The sequence below is a fragment of the Physeter macrocephalus genome, chromosome 2 (genome assembly GCF_002837175.3).
Source record: "Physeter macrocephalus isolate SW-GA chromosome 2, ASM283717v5, whole genome shotgun sequence".
Classification (NCBI taxonomy): Eukaryota; Metazoa; Chordata; class Mammalia; order Artiodactyla; family Physeteridae; genus Physeter; species Physeter macrocephalus.
The window spans coordinates 42,057,966-42,081,854 of record NC_041215.1 but is presented as its reverse complement, the minus strand read 5'-3'; the positions used below and the strand labels follow the sequence as shown (position 1 = coordinate 42,081,854).

Here is a 23,889-nt window from a genome sequence, read left to right as displayed (position 1 = left end):
CTCGATATCTGGTAGTGACTATCTTCCAGTTTTTGTGTTGTTCAGGACTGTCTTGCCTATTTTGACTCTTCACTTTCTACGTAAACTTTAGAATCATCTGATCAATTCTCTCACAAAAAATCTGCTAGAATTTTGATTGCCAGTTGTGAGTCTTCTATCCATGAACATGGTACATCCTTCCATATGTTTAGTCTTCTTTAATTTCTCTCGACAATGTTTTATTATTTTTCTAGGTAGAACTCTTACACATTTTTCATTAGTTTTTCCCCTAGGTATATGATTTTTATGCTGATGCAAATAGTATCTTTAAAAAAATTGCATCTTCTTAGTGTCTGTGGCTAGTATAGAAATAACCAGTAATTGTGTGTTAACTTAATGTCTGGTGGCCTTGCTGAATTAATGTCTTAATTCTCTCTGGTTCCCTGGTTCTGTCTGCCAGTTTGTCATCCTCCCTGTTCTAACAATTGGGGCTGTATGGCGAGCTGGGGCATGAAGGGAGCATCATGCAGCTTTAATTTGAGTACCTTTTCTCTGGATGGTTTACATTCAGACTCAGTTATCTACCTTGGGGAGCATCTTCCTGCCCTGTGAGCATGGCTGAGGGTGAAACCTCTGCCCCTCTCCTTGAAGATGCCACTGGTTTCCCAACTGCCTGAGTTTTGTACCAGTGGCTGTCTGAGCAACCACTCCTTTGGTTTCACCTTCCTTGCTTTCTAGTGTGTGGAGTGTGGGGAAGGGGGAAGGGTTCAGGAGTGAATGCTTCAGCTCACTCCCAAACTTAGAAAACTCACAATTCGATGGTACAATCATCAAGAGCCCAAACAATGACCCCCTTACAGGCAACAGCAAGATTGAAGTATGTTATCAGCTCTCAGCATATTCCTTCTGTATAATGTAAACTTTAATGTATTTGGTAGATATTCTTTAAATTGGGGGTTTGAGGTTGGCCACTTCCTAGTTTCTTTGATCATTATATTCTTTCTCTAGTTTTCCATGCTTCTTGTTGCTTTGGTGGGTTTTATAGAGAACGATAGGGAGGGAGGGGAGAAAAGGCCTTTATTCTACCATGTTTAACTTTCATTCTTTGAGTGATAATGTTAACGGTTTTCTAATGACTTTGATTCAGCTCAAGTGAGTAAATAATTATTCAGCACCATCTCTTTAAGCCAAGTCTTTGAAGTCTTATTCAGTGTATTCCTCTTCCCCAACAATATATTCTGTTTTTTAAAAAGTTCCTTTAGTAACTCTTTAAACCAAAGGAGTCCAATGTGTGGTATGTGTCAGCAGTGCCAGACTAAGGGCATCTTAGTCATCTGACAAGGTTGACCTTGGGTGGCAACATCGACACCATCGCGAGCTCTAGTTGCGCATGGCATTAGCTTTTGGTTCTGGTGTGAATTAATGATTACATATTAAGTGAAAAGCTGACATTATTATTAGGGCTTAGAGATTTCTCAAGAATTTATTGCTCAATAAGCATTTATTAAGCATCCACTCTGGGCTGGTGCTTTCACAGGCCTTGGAGATAGAGAGTTGAATACAGTGTAATCAGCCTGATTTCAGGTCTTCATAGGCTGGTTGGAGAAGACACAAGGATCATTTCTGTGTGGTGAAAGGTGAGGGCAGCAGGGACAGGGGCTTTGGGTGCCAGAGGACAGATGCTGAGCCAACTTGGAAATAAGGGCCTGAGAATGAGCGTTCAAGCTTCAAATTCGCAGCAACCACACTCAGAACAGAAGGCTAGAGTTGACAGACTGTGAGGTTCTGTTTTATAACATTCCCCCATCTCTGATTTCTGTTCAGTGAATGCTTTATTTATGAGGCAAAAGTAGCAGCGTTCTATGATTAAGGGATAGTTAGGGCTTTTAGAGGTATATTTCATCAAATCGCAGGGCAATTCATACCTGTATCCCCACCTCATCACAGCAGTGTGTGGCACATAGTAGATGCTCAATAAGCATTTATTTATTGAATGAAAGAATGATTGGGGAGCTCAGCCTCCTCATGTTCATCTGGAGAGGGTTGCAGGACAGGGCCAAGTGTCGTCTGAGGACCCCTGGCCAAGCCACCCACAGGCAATAGAGCTGTGCTCACAGTAACCAGAGTACAGGGAGGAATAAAATTATATGTAAGGCAGTTGACGTTCAGCAAGAACCTTGCTCTTCCCCTTAGTTCTGGCGAGTGAGGTCTTTGGAATGATTGTAAGAACAAGTGAGGGTGGATCGTTTACTCCACTGATGACAGTCCGTAAAGGATCATCAAAGTTGGGTAACCGTGCTTCCAGCAGCTCATCCACCTCTTTATTCCCTGTTTGTAGAAGAAGCGAAGTGAAAGTGTGCTGTGTTGCTGAAGAAACTCTGGCATGAAAAGCTGGGCTCTTGGCTTTTCATCCCTGAACTGGTGCCTCCTGTGCCTTGGGACCCTTGAGAGCCTCTCGAAATCCCGACTTTCCCTGTTAAGTAGCAGTTGTCCCGTTCATGTTCCAGGAACGCTGATTTCCCGCTCTGGAGTGGGGGTGGGTGCTTTTCATGTTACACTCATTGAAGCAGAGCGAATGAATGTCTGGTGTGTGTTGGAAGGAGTGAGGTGCGCTGGTCCAGGGTGGAGACTCTCCCTGGGTTATTCTCATTCTGACTTTCTTTTTTCATGTACTTTTTATTCTGTGCTGGCTCTTGGCTTTCTGGGTTCAAGGCCGTTCTGGCTCTTCCCATAGTCCCAGGTCTTTGTCATTTGCAGATGCTCCAAGTTCTCTAAAAGAATGGGCCTTACAGAGGCTGCTTTCTCTGTGATGCCTTGCAGAGTGCTGGCTGCCACTCCCGTTTGCTCAGGGAATGGCTGCCTGGTCATGCATCTGGGCCTCTTGGTGCATGTTGAACCCCAGTCCTGTCTGCTTTCTCCCCGAAGAGTTTGTTCACTGCAGGTTGAAGCTAAGCAGTAGGCGTCGTTTCAATCAGTCAATCAAGTTGACGGCTCTTGTGTGTTCAGGCATTGATTTAGGCATATGAGAGACACTGAGGAACAAAACAGAAAAGCCTATGGCCTTTGTAGTGCTTACATTCTAATGTGTGAAGTGGGGCAAATGGTATACAGTATTCATAGATAAGTAAGTGGGATGGTGTGGTAGAAGATGTATGTGCTCTAGATAAAGGAACCCTAGAGCATGGTAAGGGGAAGGTTGCAGTATTAAGTAGGGTTTCCAGGACAGGCCTACAAGGTGAGCTTTGAACAGAGACCTGAGGGCAATGAGGGAGTGAGCCAGTCGGATTCTGTGGTAAGAATGCTCCAGGCGGAAGAATGAGATAGAACCCAGACCAGCAGGAGCATGCCTGGCTGAGGGGAGGTCAGTGAACAGGTGCGGCTGTAATGGAGGAGGTCCGTGCATGGGACCTCCTCCATTGTAAGGACCTAGGCCTTTCCTGGGAGTGGGACAGCTAGAACCACTCTGGCTGCATGTTGAGAAAGCAGGGGGACGGTTGGGAGGATGGGGAGTTCAGGCAAGACACCTTGGGAGTTGCTTCCTGTTATAAACCTGAATGCAAATTCATCTTTCATTGCAGAGCTCCCCAGGTCACCATCAAATGATGCTCCCCACCCCATTGCAGTAGCTCAAGGACAATATTTTCTAACCTCTTCATGACTGTCCTTGCTGTGGGTCACACAGGTTATTGTGGGTGTGGGATGGTGGAAGGGACTTTATGGCCACTTTTTGTACATGACCTGCCTCTTGTCATGTGAAAGCAAGAGAAACCTTCATAATCATCCCTGAGGTCTTGGCAAGAGCTTCCCTGTCCGCAGACAGGCAGAGCCCTGGAGGGTGGGTGGGCATTGCCCATAGCCTACCTGGGCTAATGACTGCTTCTCAGGTTCTAGGGAAGATGAATCTCTCAAAGAATGGTGTTGGCTTTGAGAACTGACCCACCCACCGTACAGCTTTCTGTAACTTGTCAAGAGCCAGATCTGACAGTGGAAACGTTGGAGGCTACTGTTCATTCAGTAAAATGAATATTTAGCAGGGATTTTGCTGGGAACTGCAGACACAGAGGTGAAACTACTGTCCTTTCCCTTAAGCTGCTCAGGGCTATACCCTCAAGCCTGCCGGGTCAGCTGGATACCAAGAGGGGCCAGGCGGGTGAGCGAGGCCAGCTGGGTCCAATGCTGCAGGAAAGGCAACTGGCCAGGAACACGCCCCATCCAAACACAGCGCTGCACCGCTGAAAGGGACTGCCCAGCACCCGCAGATCTCAGGTTTTCCTGACTTTAAAATGTTGGTAGCCAGTTCTGATGCTTGAATAATACTGTATCGGTCAAACAAAAACTTCTGAATTTCATCCTTAGGTGCCCTTTTGCAAATCATGGTCTAGACAGACCAAAATATTGGGCTGGCCAAAAAGTTCGGTGGGGGTTTTCCGTACCATCTTACAATACAAAGTCGTCACTGTGCTGCCGCTGAAGATGAGTAGTTGAACGGGCTAAGCAGTTCTGTTGATCTATTTTCCTAACTGCTTTACCCTCTTCCTTCAGCGGTGACTGAATTCAGCATCCTGTCACTCATTTATTGGTACGTTATATTCTTGTTTGAGTGGGAGGGAGCGTCTGGAAGCTGTTGCAGGTTCTCGTGAAGTGGGTCAGAACATCAGTCAGTTAATTTTGACTCCTGCTGCCGCCTGGGTTGCAGCAGCACAATGAAGGTGGATGATGGAAGAATGGGTTCGCAAATGGCGTTAGTTCCGTAGCTGTGGGAGGGGTGGTTGGTAGGCGTGGGAGGGCCAGAGGTGGTCTAATTAAAGTGGGGTTGATTTATTAACGGAGCTGTACTGGGCACAGAATTTAGCAATGGGAGGTGTTATGGGACCTGAGGTATTGCTGAAGAGTGCTAAGGCTCAAGACAATTACTGCCTGACTTTGGTGAGAATGACAGATGGGTCCTCGCTGTTGGATAAATTTCGCCTGCAGCTGAAACGGCATTCTTTGTTTCACCCTTGAGGGGCTCTCGGCCTTGACCCTCAGTTGCCTTGCTGGCTCTCTCACCTCCCTGTGCATTTCCAGGACCTCCCTGTGCATTTCCAGGGCACTTTGTCTGCACCTCTGCAAGCCTGCTGCTTACTCAGCTGCGGGATTTGCATGTGGCTTTGCCCTAACAATGGGTTGCCTGGGTCCGCTCCATTTTCCAGCTGTCCTTCTGTTTGAATTGGAGTTTCCAGCTGAAGTGATTTCTGGCCTGAGTGGGACTTAAAGAAGTTCTGGTCTTCAACCAGACCTGTATAAATATTTCCATAGGACTTCTGTTGTATGTGTGCTTCTGGGAGTGTAGCTGTTATTACCCCCTTGACATGTTATTGAAAGTGGAGTGTAGGACACGCAAAAACCACGGAGGCTGGAGGTCCCTTAGACGGGAAGTGACATTTTGCTTGTGTCCCTGGCCTGCCTGCCCGCACCATGCTTCTGAGAGCTCTTTGGGGCATTTGCAAGCTGCTCCTGTAGGTGATTTGGCCTCGGGAGATGGATTTCAGAAATGGAGACGTAATAAAGATGTGTATGGTAGTATGCGTTCCTCTTAGCCAGAAGCATTCGTGAGCTCACAATGCCACCTGCTCTCAGATGTGCGTGATAAATCTGATTTCTGCTCTGCTGATTTACATCTTTGACTACGTTGTTACAAGTCGGATCATTTTTCCCCCAAATAAAATGGATTTCTTTTTCTAACTTGAATGGTCATATATGATGGTTGTGGAAAACGTAGGAAATACAAAAAAAGTAGAAAGGAAAGAAATCCACTCAAACAGCCCTCAAATATTCCAACCCACCAAAGATTAACCACTGTTATGATTTGAGGGATTTTTAAAAAGTTGTTTTCAATGCATTTTTAAAGTGTAGTTGTACTGTATCACATATATCATCTTGTCTCTTGCCCTATTCTACCTAATTTTTTTGCTCAAACAGTAAGGAAATCTATGATCTACATAACTTCCCTCTTACTCCCTTTTGTCTCGGACAGAATGGCCTCATAGATGTCAGGTGTCCCACCTCAGGGCCTTTGCAACTGACTCCTCTCATTATCTGGAAGTTTCTTCCTCCAGATGATTGCACTGCTCACTTCCTCACCTCCTCCAGACCTTTGCTCAAGTCTCACCTTCTCAGTGAAGCCTCTTCTGACCTCTCCATTCAGTTTGCACCTGTACCAGGCAGAACCCCTCCTGACCAAGACCCATCCTTTCCCGCAGCACCCAGTCCTGGTGGCACCAAATACGCCAGCTGTTTATTGTCAATACCGTTATTCTATCTAGTATGCTAATATCAACGTTAGCCAACAGCACTCTTGGTAAACATTTTTGAACAGCTATGTATAGCTTATTCTTTAAATGGACCATTCTTTAATCATTACCCTACTGCTGGATATTTAAATTGCAACCAGTGTTTTGCTATTATAAATCATGCAAACCTACTGTGAAGCTTTTGTGTAGAAGGTGTTTGTCCATTTCTTAGGCATTAAAAGAGATTCTTGGAAAAGGGATGACTGGCTCAAGGTCTATTAAGACTCATTTGGCTGCCAGTGATACAAACTCAATTCAGACTGCCTGAAAAATTATTGGATATTATTGACTGATGTATTGATATTTGAAAAATATAGGGCTAGACTTCAGGTAGCGCTGATTTCAGAGGTTCAGTCCTTGTCACCAGTGGTTTGATTTGTGTCTGTCTTAATAACTGCTTTCCTCCACATTGGCTTCATCCTAAGGCAGCCTCCCCTCATTTGGGGCAGAATTGCTACTAGGCAGCTCCTGTTTTCTTGCTGCCAGCTCTACTGTCCCCTCTTAGAAAGACATCCTCTTTCCAGTATTTTCAGCAGAAACTCAGGACTGGTTGTCACTGACTCAAATTGAATTGTGCCATCTCTGAATCATTAACTTTGGCCTCGGGACAGGGATAGACTAGAGTGGGGGTCACAGTGCCGTCCCACTCAAACCCCATAGTCTGAGGGTAGGGGATATACTGTTTCCCGGAGGAGCCTCCTGGCCCTTCTACCCGAATGGCGAATGGCTGCTGGGAAGGCCCCAAACTATAGATCTTCACTTGACTTAGGAACACCTTAAGAACCCTGTGTCTTAGTATATAAAAAACAAGACACAAGACAGCAGGGAAAGTGAGAGGAGCCCAGTTGCTAAGCGTGCATTTTTGGGTGTGCTAGGCCAGCCTAATCAGATGGCAGCCTAATTCCACTCTGAACACAGGGTCAACGGTCGGGGTGGGGGAATGGGAGGAGGGAAGCCAAGGCCTCAGCTCCCTGGGGAATGAGACTCACTGGCCTGTAGGCTGTACCACCTCCTTGAGTGCGTGGTTCAGTGATGAGTGTTAAGAGACAAGTTCTGAATGTAAGGATCAGAAACATTCCTGAAAATTTCCCTGATTTTCCCACTGCTACCAGTGGTATCCAGATGAACCTGTAGGCTGCTGATGGTTGGGCGTGTAGCCGAAATTCGGCCTCTCTACACCGCTCCCGAACTGAATCTCAGAAACAGAGTTTTGGGTAAAGTAGAAAAGAATGGCTTGGGCCACAGCAGGCTAATGCCCTCAAAGCTGTGTGTCCCCACTTGGGGGGCGGGCAGTGAGGAGTTTTATAGTAATGGTTGAAAGAGGAGGGCGTGATCAGCTCGTGGGCATTCTTCTGATTGGTTGGAGGTGAGGTAATTGGGAGTCAGCATCATTAACCTTCTGCTTCCAACAGGTCTGGGGTCTGCGTGCTTGCGGGCAGCAGACAGTTCACTTCTCCCACCTGCTGTGCGTTTCAGTATCTGCAAAACAGCTCGAAGATATTGTTCTGTGTATCCCCTGAGGGGGAACCGGGACCCTGCCCCAAGGCTGCACTATTGTTTCTTTTTTAATTTTTTTTATTGAAGTAGAGTTGATTTACAGTGTTGTGTTAATTTCTGCTGTACAGCAAAGTGACTCAGTTATACAAATACATATAGACATTCTTTTTTTAATATTCTTTTCCATGATGGTTTATCCTAGGAGACTGGATATAGTTCCCTGTGCTAGACAGTAGGACCTTGTTGTTTATCCATTCTAAATGTAATAGCTTGCATCTACCAACCCCAAACTCCCCATAGTGGGAATTTGCACTATTGTTTCTTGGCTGCTTCTCCCTTGTCTCTAAGCTCTCCTCCCTGCCCTGATTAGCAACTGTTTGAACCTGCCCTTTGGAACTCAGGGAAGGTCATAGAGGCTGAATGAAGCCTGTTTCCTGCAAACAAGAAATGGGGGACACAGAAAGGCTTTTGTGCCCAGGAGCCCCACAGGGTCCTGCTAGGTTTCAGGTGTTCCATCCAGGAGCAGCTGTGGTGTGTGTTAAACAGCCTCACACTGCGTGCTGAGGGCCACAGAGGTTTCATTATCTTCAGCTGGGCCTCTGTCTTGACCCAGAGCAGCCTTCCTAGGAGACCTCCACCCTTGCAATGGGATTGGACCTTGCCAGCTTGCAGCATAATGGTCTGAGGTCGAAATGGCCCTTTCTTCTCTGTTGTCCAGTGTTGAATCTATATCACCTGCCTTAAAGGCACCGCTGGACTTTTGTTGGACCTTTGCTGACTTCCCAGCTCCCCTCAGCCAAGTACGTGTGGGCTCCAGGGGCACCTGCCCTGTAATCTCTGCCTTGGTGGGTCATCTTGGCCCAGGATCTCTTCAAGTGAAACTCATTCTTAGCACGAGGGAAGTTGGAAACGCCCTCATGGAAACCCCATAGTTGGCTCTCTTTCTGTGGGAGTAGCGGCTGTCTAAACCAATCCGACCCTTTCCTTTGAGTTCCTTCTTATCCCAGAATTAGGATGTGTCATGTCAGGTTAGGGCCAAGGAAAATAAAGTCATTTACTCTTCAGAAATTCCTAAAAGTTGGGCTGACCTCTTCCATTTGGGTCCCATGCTAACGACTATTTGCTATTCTGTCTTTGCGAGAGCTGGGGAGTCACTCCCAAAGGGAAGCTGCCAGACCTGTGCCCAAGTGGAGGGCCCTTCCGTGCTCCCTCGATTCCCCATGCAATATTCAGCCTTTCCCCCTTTCCATTGCATCAAGGAAATTAGATGGAGCCAATTTAGAAGTAAATGAGACATGGGAATGCCTCCCTTCTCTTCAGGACTCTAGGTGAACCTGGAGCCCTCCTGCTCCAGTTTTCCTTGGTGTGTGTGGGATAGAACAATATGAAGATTCTACCTGTGCTCTCAGTTATTCATCCACTGGGCAGGCTCAAATCGCACAAGCAGAATTTTCCAGTATAGTTGTGAGAGTACGTGGAATCTGTAGCCCACTCTACAAATGCCTGGTATTACCAAATAACTTGATTAAAACATTTTACAGCGAGGGTTTACTGCTTGGAAAGCAGGAGGTCTTCTGTGAAGGCTAGTGGAGGGCTTTTCCAGCTGTGTTGTCCATTCCGTGCTGCCCGGTCCAGACAGTGCAGGTGGAGACAGAGAGGGGGATCCCGCCTGGGCAGCTCTTCGTGTGAGGTATATATTGAGCATCCGTACAAGATGCTAGTAAGAGTTAATAAGGTTTCCATTACTGGTAAAGAAGTCACCCACGAAAAGCACACAACTAAGATATCCTAAAAACAGATTGTAAAGGAAACAAGCCAGATACTCATTTCCATTCATTTCTATGAAATTTTATTAAGCTTCCTTCACAGTTACTGAGAACTTACTGCGAGCCAGGATCAGTGTCTTACAGGGCACTTCAGACCTGGCAAGGGGTCTGCTGCCTTTTTTTTTTTTTTTGCACATGCCAACCTGGCCGGGAGTTGAGTTCTTTGGGAAGGTCCAGTGCCCCTTTGCACCATCACACCCACGTTGCCCTTGAAAGCTGCAGTCGGTCACTGCATACGGCTGGCTTTGCCCTTCTCTCTGTGCCAGTAAGAGTGACAGCAGGGGTGACAGGAGCAGCTCACATCACAAACACAGAAGGCCAGCAATGTAATGGGTTGCACTCACCTCACATAGCCCGAGGACCCGAATGTGGTTGAGTCTCTGGAAAGGCTGGGAAACTTCGAGAAGCTAGCAGTTCTCTCTTGCCCCAGTGCTGTGCTTACCCCTGTAAGAGCTTGTCTCTCTGCTCCTCAGTCTGTGTAGCAAACAGTGTGGCCAACCCTAGCTCTGGTGTTTCAATTCCAACAGCATAAATTGAATGGCTAGACTCTCTCTCTGTCTCAATTCTTTTTTTTTTTTTTTTTTTTGCGGTCCGCGGGCCTCTCACTGTTGTGGCCTCTCCCGTTGCGGAGCACAGGCTCCGGACGCGCAGGCTCAGCGGCCATGGCTCATGGGCCCAGCCGCTCCGCGGCATGTGGGATCCTCCCGGACCGGGGCACGAACCCACGTCCCCTGCATCGACAGACGGACTCTCAACCACTGCGCCACCAGGGAAGGCCAATTCTTTTTTTTTTTTAAGTTTGAAACTTTATTAGAACACTTGCCAATCTTGTGTTGCAATTATCTATAAAATTGTCTATAAAAATCAAGCCAGTAGTTGGTTGCTTATAACATTCAAAAATCCATCAAACTGTTGCCAGGCAAAGAAGATAGGTACATTGACATACTAGATTAGTTCTACCAGGAACTTGGTCAGAATTGGGAGAAATAAGTTCTAGTATATTTATCATCTACATCCTTTAGAACAATAAAATCCTTTCTATTTCTGCTACACAGAGGAATTCTTAATTCATAGAAAATGAAATATGCTTGGGTTACACTGGGTCAGATGACCCTCTCATGGCTGCGGGCAGGGGTACAAAGCACAATATGGCCACCCGGGGTCCATATGGATAAGAGAGAGAGGAGCCCCCAGAGAAGGGACATGTGCTGAGTTGAGTGGGAGTCCAAAGGGGTATTGACCTCCATGCCCTGCATCCATGCCTCCCTTACTCCTTGAGGGAGTGCTTGTAATAACATCTGTGCCCAGAACAATCCACTTCAAAGCCTTGCTGACCCACTGGGTTGGGTTTCATTCTTTATTAGTGAGTGGACATATGCTTGTTTCATATGGCTTTTGCGTGGAGACCTGCCTTATTAAGTCAAATTGAGAACTGTCTTTGAAGCTGGACATTGCTTTGTTGCAGAACAGATTACAGAATTAGACAAAAGCGCTACCCAATCAACTTGCCCCCCAAAAGGTCGACTGATTTTTGAATATGGATGAAATGTGTTTTAATTATAACTGTAACACCTACTTTTTTGTAGACATCTCTTGTTTAAGATAATTTGTTCTTTCTTTTTCTAGACAGTTTTCATGAGGTCCACACTGGATTTTAAGCTCTGGTGGGCAAGAGATTTTATTCCAACCGTGCCAGCAGTGGTGTGTGCATGTAGTTACCACCACTAATTACCTTATTATGGGAACAGTTTGGACGGTTACAGTTTCACTTTCAAAGTTTAATATGGTTCCCAGCTCTCTATTCCCAGTTGTTAAATTCTCAGAGCCTCAGCTGTCATTTGATTGACAACTGCTTGAGCATTTTCATTCTGAAGCTGGCCCTTTGCTGCTTCAGGGCACACTGGGAAGAGAGGGTGTTGCAGGTGAAGTCTGGACGCTTTTCACATCGCTCTTGAATTTTTTTAAGTCTCTGATTTGACAAGTACAGTTAATTTTTAATTTCCTTCTCTTAGAACTTTTCCACTGATGTGTAAAAGGCCATATCAAATATATGAATAGTCTCACAAATGAGAGAAAATACCTAAGAGGTCTTAAAATATTCTGAATAATATTTTCTTTCTTTTTAGCTGTCTCCGTTATGAGGTACAGCGCCTCTGCTTTTGGGTTTGCAGTAAGTAACCTGAAATGTACTTTTATGAAGTTTTGCACGTTTCTCCTGAGCCTGCAAATCTCACCCTGGGCTCTTAATTAAGAGGGTGGTTAGTAGATGAGAGAGAGCATGACAGTCACACCTTTTATGGAAGTGGCTTCTACAAACAATTATAATTTAATAGAAGTAAACTGCAGTGACGCTGTCTAATTCTCAACAAGAGATCAGGGCCACCATGTTTTCTGCAGCTGGTTGAGAAGGATGTCTTATAGGGTTTTAGCCCTTCCCCCCAAACCCCCAAGGTTTTAGGTTTGAAAATGGGCACACATTGGAGTGAAGCATTTGCTGGTGTGGGCAGTGCTGTTAGGAGTTAAGATCGGGGCTGCTGGCACTAGGACGTCAGTCCGTAGCCAGACTAGGGATAACCAGGCTTCCCTCTGCCTGCTTCCTGATGGGTGTTGGTTAGAGAAAATGGGTCTCAGATGCTGGAAACTTGAGTGAAGTCTTCCCACATCCCTTTAAGAGAGTGCTAGTGCTTGTAATTTTCCAGATGAAAAGTGCGGTGCCGTGACTCATGCAGAGAAAGCTCCTTGAAACAGCCCTCCTGCATAGCTTCAGGGTTTCCTGTACCTGAGGGTGTGTGTTCCTGTTCCCAAACGTACTTCTTCCCTTTGTTGTGGGGAGAAGTCGGTTTGGGAACAGGAACACACACCCTCAGTGTTTTGAGGCTTGCAGATTCTTTTCAGAATCTTTTGAAAGGTGTGGACTGTCTCTCCAGAAAAATGCCAAAATGCCACACACACGCACTCACACACTCCAGCCCACCCCCCGCCCCCCTGCCCACCTCTCTCTCATACTCCTGTCTCTTTCCCCTCCTCTCTTACATTTTTCTCTCTCTCTTATGCATTCACTCGTTTATTTGAACAAAAGCATTGAATTTTGCATCCCATTTCACGGTGTTGGCAGACCTCCCGGAGCCCCTGGGTGACCCCACCCTCTGGACCCCTGGACCCCAGGTATCAAGAACAGTCCCACTGAGAGCCAGAAACAGAGTCCTTGGCCTGAATCTTCTGCTTGGGATGGGCAGGAAAATGCTGAAAATTATCTTGCCTGCCCTGGGGTAATCAATTTCACACGTGTCAGAACAGTGTCATCACCCAGCCTGCGTCTCCAGAGGGCTGGGAGCCAGAGGCCCCGGGAGCAGAGCCCAGCACACCCGAGTGTGGTTTCTCAGGCCCCAGGAGCGAGGGACCCAGGGGGAGCCGTGACCCTGGCACCAGGCAGGCGTGTTGGGTGCCCTGGCTCAGAATTCCCAGGATTCACCTTGAGGATGATGAATGACCAGCATTGTAACGATGTGAAGCCTGTTTGCTCTGAGGTCACTGGCTCAGATGTTCTGAATCACAGAATGGTTACCTCGTGTCTTCGCAGTTGTACCCTATTAACTCTGGAAAACCACTAATACCGTGTCTCCTTCTCCTAGTTTGATGCCATCCTCGACGTCCTGTCATCTGCGATCGTCCTGTGGCGTTACAGCAACGCGGCCGCTGTACACTCTGCCCATAGGGAATACATGTAAGTGGATTTTTGTCTTCTTCCAGACTGCAGAACCCTCGCAAATGAGGGGCACATAATTAGGCTGTCAGCACAGCTCACCCTGTAGCTTTGGTCCCGGTGATGAGAATAATAAGTTCCCCAAATTGGCCTTTGTGACTGGCTGGTGTGGTATCAGCTATATGATCGGCCCCTTCTGGGATGGTCAGAGAGATGGCATGTCCCTTTATAATTCTCCCTGTTCTATGCACCTGAGTCTGGAATGAATATTTGTATGCTCATTTGTCTGTCCATCCATTCATCTATCCGTGGATCAATCCGAAACTGCACAACTCAGATTGGGACTTGAACCCCCAGGCCAGGACTCGAACCCCGTCAAACCCCAGTCTGGGACTTGAACCCACTGTCTTTTCATTGAAATCACACACCTGGTCTCAGGACTTACTGAAGCTCAACTTCTTTATGTCTCGGCACAGAAAGAATTCAGGGAGAGACAAAGTGATAGGTGTTTATTTAGAGAGATACACATTCCACAGACAGAATGTGGTCCCTGACTTATGGGGTGGCTAGTTTCTATGGGCTGTGGGTAATTTCATAAACTAAAGAGTGAGAGGATTACTCCAACTATCCTGGAGAAGGGACAGGGATTTCCACTAAGTGGGCCACCGCCCACTTTTTGACCTTTTATGGTTAGCCTCAGAACCATCATGGCTCTGGTAGGTGTGTCTCTTAGCGTGCTGATGTATACAGTGAGTGTATAATAAGGCTCAAGGTTTTTGTCATATCCTCAACGGCTGTGTCATTCTTTTAAAGGTTGTGCCCTGTCCCCTTCCCTCCTCTTTCAAATCCATCTACCAATCCACCCATCCTTCCATCCTCTCTCAATTTGTGTTACTGGAATCTTTGCTCCCTTGAATTTTTATGCTTCTTTTTTTTCCTTTCTTTTTAAGTAAGATGAGTTCTCTGCTGTAATTTACAGAAGACATCTTGAAGGCATTCTAAATTATTCTATTTGTCTTCTCTCCCTCTCTGTATTAGAGGATATTGCTTGCCCCAGTCTCTACATCTTGTGGGTGATGATTTTGTCTTTGAGGTACTTGTGTTTGTGACCATGAAACATGTCTTTCCGATTTCCATTTTTTTATTCTCTTGGTAATCCCCAGGTTCCAAAGTCAGATTTGTTGGCTTTGAATCTCAGCTCCACAACTTGTCAGCTCTGTGACCATGGGAAGCTATCCTAACTGGTCTATGCCTTGTTTCCTTACCTGGAAAAAAGGGGAAATAGCAGTACCTCCTCACAGGATTATTGTGACGATTATGTGAGTGAGATAATCATCACATATACGATGTAATATAATATTATGTTATATATATTAACTTAGAGCAGTGTTTGGCATGTAGTTCAGTAAGCCTTAGCTGCCATTGTTATTAATTATAAAGGGGGCTCCCCTGGGACTGAGCCATCACTGGTCATTAGAGCAGCAGCTTTACTCCACTTCTGCAGCGTTTGGACAGTTGAATACAAATGAGTAAATGCCCTGTGCTTTGTTGCGGTGCCCAGACAGAAGGTATTCTTGATGGGGGATGCTGGGTCACAATCAGACATACAAATGTTGAGTGTCAGGGGACTCAGATAGTAATATATCTGAGGTTGCATGTGCCAGATGGAAAGCTTGAAAGATGATGCCAAAACTGATTCGAGAATGAGAGCAAATTTTAGTTTAGTTGTTGGCTTTAGATAGAGCACAAAAGCTTCTTTTAAGTGTTAACTGTGTATTTTAATGTGCATTAGCTCTTGTAACAAATATAATTAAAGTATCAAATCTCTGATATCACAGATGACATTCTTTAGGATAAGGTTAATTTTTGAAAAAGTGAGTTAACTTATTGGTTGAAAAAATTAAGAAACAATAGTAGTAAACTGATTTTGTAAAATTTCACATGACGGTATTATAATGATAGTAGTTGAATTAACACTGGTCTAGCTGAAGGAGCAAGTGAATGCGTCTACCCAGGCTGTTGCTGGCTGGTATTTGAGGAATACAGTGAGAACAATCTGGAGAGTGCAGTACAGACACATACTCGACTTTCAAGAGCTGGTCCCTGTGCTATCAGAAGAACACATATTCTTTGGATTTATAGTTGCGCTATCCAATATGGCAGCCACTAGAGGCTATTTTAGCATTTATCTGTGGCTGGTCCTGAGAGGTGTTGTAACTGTAAAATACACGCCAGATTCCAAAGACATAGTAAGAAAAATAGAGTATAAACGTTTTATTAATAATTTAAAAACAATATTGATTACATGTTTAAGAATATTTTGGATGTATTGGGTTAAATAAACTATTACAATTAATTTTACTTGCTTCTGTTTACATTTTTAATATGGCTTTTAGAAATTTAAAATGACATATGGGGCTTATATTTCTATTGGGCCTTGCCCTCAGAAGAGAAAGCTCTTCCCTCTGACTTCTCTTATTTTGGAGTTAATAACCCAGAATTTGATTTGCATTTCTAGAAGGAATTGAATTCAGTGTTTCTCAATTTCTCTCTTCTAATTTGCTTTTTTAATCTGATTTCCTTTATGCTAAAATGAATCTCTTACATATTAGTCACAAAGCCACAAATTATTGTGGCTTTTCTATAGTGTTGGGATCTCTGTGAGCATTTGCCAGGTGGCCTGGAGTTTTTTCAACATTAAGGTTGATGACAAGAAATGTCATTGGTTTCACTGTTTTTAATGATCCCCAAACAAGTACCCTTAAAAAATGTGTATCTTTATTAATACCCATAAGGCAGAAACTCACAGATTTGCTTTGATAATTCCCAGATGATTGTTCAACATGATGATACCCATGGATTCATTTGGAGATTCTTAATCTAGGGATTAAAATAACAATCAGTCACCTGTATCGTTGGCTTAGATTAAAGTTTTAATCTCTGGCTCATCTCATGTAAATTAAAAATTCATGAAATCACTGCCAGCTGAGAAACTGATGTTTGCATATTAATGAGCATGAATGAATTATGAGGGGTATAGCCAGAAAAGCCTTTGGTTTTCAGTTAGCTGCTGGAGAATAAGATTTGAGAGAATGGGGAAATACCCAACTAGTTCTTAGTTAACTCTTCTAATTTTCCCTCCTCAGCCTTGCTGCCTGATGACAGTGGGTGTGACGGGTGTTTGATGCTCAGAGGGAGAGAGCATGCCTTCACCACCATCACAGAGCACAGCTCTAATAAGCTTTGCTTTGTTTCACACTTTTTTTTTGTTTTTTTCCGATACGCTGGCCTCTCACTGCTGGGGCCTCTCCCGTTGCGGAGCACAGGCTCCGGGCGCGCAGGCTCAGCGGCCATGGCTCGCGGGCCCAGCCGCTCCGCGGCATGTGGGATCCTCCTAGACCGGGGCACGAACCCATGTCCCCTGCATCGGCAGGCGGACTCTCAACCACTGCGCCCCCAGGGAAGCCCCACACTTTTTTATTGTGCTAAAAAACATATCCTATTTACCGTCTTAAATATTTTAAGTTTATAGTTCAGTAGTGTTATGTGTATTCACGTTACTGTGGGTCGTCAAATTCACAGAGACAGAAGGTGGAACGCTTCGGTATTTTTAAACAATATAAAGACATATTTGACTAGAGGATGGCAATAAGAATTGAACAATTATAAACCTAAGCTTCCTCATTTTCCACAGAGCAACTAAACAATAAATACATTTCAAGAAATAGACGACAGAATACCTCATGCAAAATTCCAAAGTCATGTAGTCACTTAGATTAACCCAAACTGTTTGTAAATTAAAAGGCAACAGCAAAAGGTCACAAAAAGCCTATTTGTTTCATAGTGTCATGGCTGATTCTTTAAGCAGATAAGCAAAGTACTGTAAAGAATGGTCAAAACTTGGCCTGAACTGTCTTCTGGTAATTATTAATACCACTATTTGTAGTTTTGTTGTCCAAGGACAAAAGCTCCACGTGGTCGATCACCTTCTGCTGTTACTGGAACAAATCTCCAGGAATTTTTCATCTTGCAGATTGAGACTCTATACTCATTAAACAACTCCCTATTACCCCTCCCCTAGCCCTTGGTAGCAACCACTCTACCTTCTGTCTCTATGAATTGGACGACCCTAGGTCCCTCATATAAATGGAATCATATGGTATTTGCCCTTTTGTGACTGGCTTGTTTCACTTAGCTTAGCGTCCTCAAGGTTCCTCCATGTCGTAGCATGTGTCAAAATTTCCTTCCTTTTTAAGACTGAGTAATATTCTGTTGTATGTATAGACCACGTTTTGTGATTCCATTCATCTATTGATAGACATTTGGGTTGTTTTCATGTCAGCCATTGTGAATAATGGTGCTTTGAATATGGATGTACACACATCTCTCTTCATGACCCTGCTTTCAGTTCTTTTTGGAACTTATACCCAGCGGTGGGATTGGTGGGTCATGTGGTAGGACTATTTCTCCCTCCCTCCCTTCCTCCCTTCCTTCCTTCCTTTCTTCCTTCCTGATCTAGTTCCCTGACCAGGGATTGAACCCACCTACCCTGCAGTGGAAGTGCGGAACCTTAATCACTGGACGGCCAGGGAAGTCCCAGGACGATTTTTAATGTTTTGAGGAATCTCCATACTTTTCTCCATAGCAGTTGCTTCATTTTGTAATTCCACCAGCTAGTTATCTATTTTGAAAAGCTCCAAAGTTACATCATCTTCCTGTGGTAGGAAATATGTATGTGGGGAAGGTGAACTGTTGGGCTTACATGCAGTAACGGTTTTCAACAGGTGACTGTGTTAGAAGGAGGGGCAAGGCAGTCATTTGTTTGTAAGGGAAGGATTCTAAGAATACACTAGGATATCCAGCTGGGTGAGGGCTGGAAGGACCACAGCAGGGTTAGTGAATAGTCAACGTTGGATTAGAAATCCTGCTTTGGTTGGCAGTTAGTTGTTGGTGTGGGGCAGTAACTTGACGGTGGGATGCTAAGGACCAGGATTTCACAGGTGGTTCATTTATTGGTGTGGATTTAGGGTGGGAGTGGGTGGCCGAGGTAGGGTGAGGACAAAAAGTCAGGGCCAGGTGTGAGGCCAGGTGTTGGCTGGATGCTCCGTCTGGGATCCAGGGGTGTTTGCAGAAGTCAGGGAGGGGATGAAGGCAGCAAAGCAGGTGCTATTGTCATCAGTGAACGGGTAGGGGGAGAACCACGGGGAGGGGTCCTGGGTGGTTTAGTCTGAGGGCAACTGGGAGTGTTGGCGGAGAGAGCCAGAGAAGTGGTTTGGAATTCACCAGAAGGAAGACAGGCTTTGAGACTGTGAATGAGAGAGAAATGCTGTCTCCACTGCAAAGGTAGGGAACAGCTTCCTTAGGGAACAGCTAGGGTTTTTGGTTTTTTTAAAAAAATTTCATTGGAGTATAGTGATTTACAATTTTGTGTTAGTTTTAGGTGTACAGCACCGTGTTTCAGTCATACATGTACATATATTCATTCTTTTTCAGATTCTCTTCCCATATAGGTTATTACAGAATATTGAGTAGAATTCCGTGTGCTATACAGTAGGTCCTTGCTGGTTCTCTGTTTTATAGACAGTAGCGTGTGTATGTTAATCCCAAGCTCCTAATTTATCCCTCCTCACCTCCCCCCAACCTTTCCCCTTTGGTAACCATAAGTTTGTTTTCGAAACCTGTGAGTCTGTTTCTGTTTTGTAAATAAGTTCATTTGTGTCATTTTTAAAAATTAGATTCCACGTATGAGTGGTAACATATGATATTTGTCTGTCTTTGTCTCAACCAGGTTTTATTAGGGCAAGAGGCAGAAAAGTCTGGGAATGTGGAGACTGGGAGTAAGATGGAAGCGTTTGGGGGCAAGGGAGCAGGGAGACACGGAGGAGTGTGGTTATAAGGGTGCGGTGGTGATGGTTGTCCTGGCGATAGTGGATTGCTATGAGGCCACGCAAAAGAAGGAAGCACGCTTTGTACTCTTATATTGTGATCTCCGAGGTTCATTAAGTGAGGAAAGCCTGGAGCCAAATCGTGTTTAGAGTCTTTTCTCTTTGTGGATGCAAACCTCTTTTGTTAAAGCCACACACTGTTTGGGCATATGAACAAAAATCTCCTCAAGCATACAAAGGAGGCCAGCAGCAGGGTCGCCTCTGGGAGGGGGACTGGGGACAGAGAAAGAGGGGAGACACTTTATATCCTTTAGACCAGAGCTGTGCATTGAACTCTCTGTGATAATGGACATGTTCTCTCTACTGTCCAATACGGTAGCTATTAGCCACACGTGGCCCTTGAGCTGTTGACATGTGGCTAGGATGACCAACGATCTGGATTTTTAACTTTAATTAATTTAAATTTATATAGTCACACGTGTGGCTAGTTGCTGCTATATTGGACAAAGCCTCTTGAGCTACTTTGATCATTTTTACTCTATGTTTTAAAAACAGACAAAGTTGTTAATAAATCACAGTCCAGGGGACTTGGAAATGAGAGAAAGATATTGAGCGGGGACGGAGATGATGGAGGCAGAGGGCGTGGGAGAAATTAGTGTAAGAGGAATTTGGCAAGGTCGAAAGACACAGAGCATTTCTCGCCTATCTTAGCTGGTCTCAGCCCCGGGTACCATGTAAGGCCACAGGAAGTACCACAGCCTCCTGCTGCCCTCAGCTGCGGAGGGCCATCAGGATGCTTCCCTGGAAGGTACAGCTGGGTGCTCACTGGGGGCCTGTGACGTTTTGCATATGATTGCGGCACAGGTGGGAGGTCCCCCGAAGGCTCCCCAGCGCCAGCTGTCTGTTTGGGCCATCCGTCCTTCAGCTCCCTGAGATGGAGTGGCGGAAGCAGATGGGAGGCTGTGCACCTTTACAGGCTTCTGATTCTGCCACATTGAGGCAAAAACGCAGCCTGGGAGGTTGTTCTCTTGTGCCAGATGTACCTCCAAATGGCATTATGCTCCGCAGCATATCGGAAAGCGAATGTGAGAGGTACAGAGGAATATTCTTAGAGAGATGGAAATCCTTTGTGTGTCTTCTCATGTGGAAAAGGTGGAACACGCTCGTTCTCACCCAGGCAGGGTGTTTGCCCTGTTTCCTTTTCCAGTTTGCTTGGCCTGAAAGCTACCAGTTGACAGGATAGCTTGACAGTCTTTTTTTTTTTTTTTTTGAATTTTATTTTATTTATTTTTTTATACAGCAGGTTTTTATTAGTCATGCATTTTATACATATCAGTGTATCCATGTCAATCCCAATCTCCCAGTTCATCCCACCCCCCCACCCCCACCCCCACCCCGCGGCTTTTCCCCCGTGGTGTCCATACGTTTGTTCTCTGCATCTGTGTCTCTGTTTCTCCCTGCACACCGGTGCATCTGTACCATTTCTCTAGGTCCCACATACATGCGTTAGTATGCGATGTTTGTTGTTCTCTTTCTGATAGTCTTTTGATTCCCGGTTTCGGTAGCCCCCTTGCTGGTTTTGAAACCAAGCCAGAAATGGAAAAAGAAAACTGCTGCAGTCAAGAGAGGATGGGCTGGTGATTTGCTTTTGGCATCTGGTCTAAGTGGACTGCAAAGGCAAAGACCACCAAGAACGTATTAAAATAGCACCACGCCCCTCCACCCCCCTCCCCCCTTCTCAGGGAGCATTCCATCTACCCTTAAACTGAGGGCTCTGGGAAGGTGAATTGCATTTCCTCCACATTTGTCTAGTGCTCTTAACTTTACAAAGCTCTTGAGTGTGTTTTAGCTCCATAGCAGACCTTGAACTAGAAGAATAAATAACTTCCGAGATGACCTCCGTGCCCGATGAGAGCTAATGCAGAAGGTAGAGCCTTGATAGCAGGACATGAGCTGCTCTCCTGAGCTCATCTGCCTGGAATAGTTTAGATTTAGTCTTGCCTGAAGGCAGAAGGGTGTTGCCTTCCACTGTCAGGAAACGAGCATAGGAAGCCCGCCCGACACAGACATGATATTAATGGGTTGTGATGCTGTGGGCAGGATGTATTGGAGGAAGGAGGGTAGGCTTGGTCCCTGTTACCAGTTGAATTGTGTCTTACCAAAAGACGTTGAAATTCTAACCCCCTATGCCGCAGAATGATACCTTACTGGGAAATAGGATCTTATTGGGAAATCAGGTGTCACCAAGTTCGATGAAGTCCTAATCCAGTACGACTGGGGTCTTTGTAAGAAGAGGAGACACACAGAGACAGAGGCACTCAAGGAGAAAGTGACCATGTGACAATGGGGGCAGAGTTCAGAGTGATGTATGTACAAGCCAAAGAATGCAAGGGTTGTTGGTAAATCCCAGGAGCTAGAAGAGACAAGGAAGGCTTCTGCCCTGTAGGTTTCAGAGGGAGTGTGAGCCTGCCAACACCTCGATTTCAGACTTTGAGACCCCTAAAACTGTGAGACAAGAAATTGCTGTTGTTTTAAGGCCCCCAATTTGTGGTGCTTTGTTATAGCAGCACAGGAAACGAATACTGTCCCGGAGAAGAATTCTCTTTCAGACCTGCACTCACTTGCTCCGTGACCTTCAGTGGTTTATTAATCTTTTGAAACTTCAGTTTTCTCATGTGTGAAAGTGGGGAGGGCCATCATAGCTACCAAAGGGCATTGAGGTGAAGATTGAACATGATATTGAATGTAACATCAATATACACTCAAAAAATGTCAGGCCACTTCTTTTCCATCCCTAGAGGGTTTTTAAAATTTTTTATTTTTTTTATTTTTTGTGGTATGCGGGCCTCTCACTGTTGTGGGCTCTCCTGTTGCAGAGCACAGGCTCAGCGGCCATGGCTTACGGGCCCAGCCACTCCATGGCATGTGGGATCTTCCTGGACCGGGGCACGAACCCGTGTCCCCTTCATCGGCAGGCGGGCTCTCAACCACTGCGCCACCAGGGAAGCCCATCCATCCCTAGAGTTTTGAAAATGTTTTTTATGAATCAGTACTGGGATAGTTTCTCATTGTCTGCTCTACTGTTCTATTTTGCTTTCAAGAGTGTGGAATAAAAGACTCTGCAAAGAAAAATTGGAAAAACTGAAATACATGCTTTGGCCTATGTAGAAAGTTGCTTTTGACCTTGAGACATGGGGTAGTAGTGTAGTAAGGTGATAAAAAATTATTCCTTGATTTCCTGATTTCATCCCATACCCCTCCTCCATCCCCTATTTTGGATCAAGACAAAGGTTGTAAAAGGTTGGGGTAGGGCTTCCCTGGTGGCGCAGTGGTTGCGCGTCCGCCTGCCGATGCAGGGGAACCGGGTTCGCACCCCGGTCTGGGAGGATCCCACGTGCCGCGGAACGGCTGGGCCCGTGAGCCATGGCCGCTGGGCCTGCGCGTCCGGAGCCTGTGCTCTGCAACGGGAGAGGCCACAGCAGAGGAAGGCCCGCATACCACAAAAAAAAAAAAAAAAAAGGTTGGGGTAATTCCTAGTGGCCCAAAGAATACAGTAAAACTCACTTGTTATAGGACCTCCCTGAGCTAACATTTTGATTTATAGCTTGTGTGTGTGTGTGTGTACATGCACACATGTGCATGGTTCCATATACATCCTTTTTTTCCACATAAATAGAGATGATCTATATATACCCTTTTGAAAACTGGGTTTTCTCTGCTACCAGCACGTTTTGAATATCATCCCATCTTACGACAGAGATATGTTATTTTTTGATAGCTATGTGGTATTCTATGTATGGATTTAACATATTTTGTTTAAGCAATTTTCTACTGAAGACATGGGTTGTTTTCAGTGTCCTGAAGTTAGAAACAACCTGAAATAACTACCTGACACATTTATATTTTAATGCTTGTTCTCTTATTTCTTTAGGATAAATTACTAGAAGTCTGCGTCAAATAATATGCTAACTTATAACTGATGCCCGGTGTCAAACTGTGCTCCAAAAAAGGTCATACTGATTTACATTCCCACTGGCAGGGGTGAGGATGTATGTTTACTCACTTTTGCCCGCACTAGGTGTTATCATTCATTTTGATCACAGCCCTTTGTCCAGGTGGAAAATTGAATTCTCTATGTTAACACACATTTAAAGAAATGTTAGTTACCAGTCTAACTGAGCATTTTCACATATGTGTTTTTGGCATTTGTATATTTCTTTTGGGAAATGGGTTGTCAGAATTTCAAATGGGATGAGAAGTCTTTTATTTCCATTTTGGGATGTTGCCCAGACTCTAGCTGGTAGAACTTCGGTGACTAAGGAAGTACAACTTCCTGCTCTGCCCAACCCCCATCCCCCCATAATTCTTTTTTTTTGCAGCGCCATATTTTTTCTTTCATAGATCTAATTACCTGTATTTAATTGATGTATTGGTATATTTGTGTATTGCCCATCGCCCTCATAAGATTTTACGCTCAAAAAAGCATGGGTATTCTTTGACTGTCATATTCTTTTCAACCCCTAGAATAATGCCTGGCATTTAGTAAGTGCTGGTTATCGAGTTGCAGAATGAATGATTGAACTATGGAACCCCTTCATCTTATGTAAATTTTCATAACCTTTATTAAGATGATAAGTATTTACTGAGCACCTGCTCTGTACCTGGTA

At 45.0% G+C, this 23,889-nt stretch overlaps 1 protein-coding gene across 1 annotated transcript in view; it reads left to right on the top strand.

Moving 5' to 3' along the window:
* Nucleotides 1-23,889, top strand: part of TMEM163 (transmembrane protein 163) — a 287,547-nt gene that overhangs the window by 175,842 nt on the left and 87,816 nt on the right. Inside the window, exons 3-4 of the mRNA XM_024122336.2 lie at nucleotides 11,761-11,804; nucleotides 13,267-13,358. Coding sequence (XP_023978104.1) covers nucleotides 11,761-11,804; nucleotides 13,267-13,358 — 136 coding nt within the window. The remainder of the gene's footprint in view (nucleotides 1-11,760; nucleotides 11,805-13,266; nucleotides 13,359-23,889) is intronic.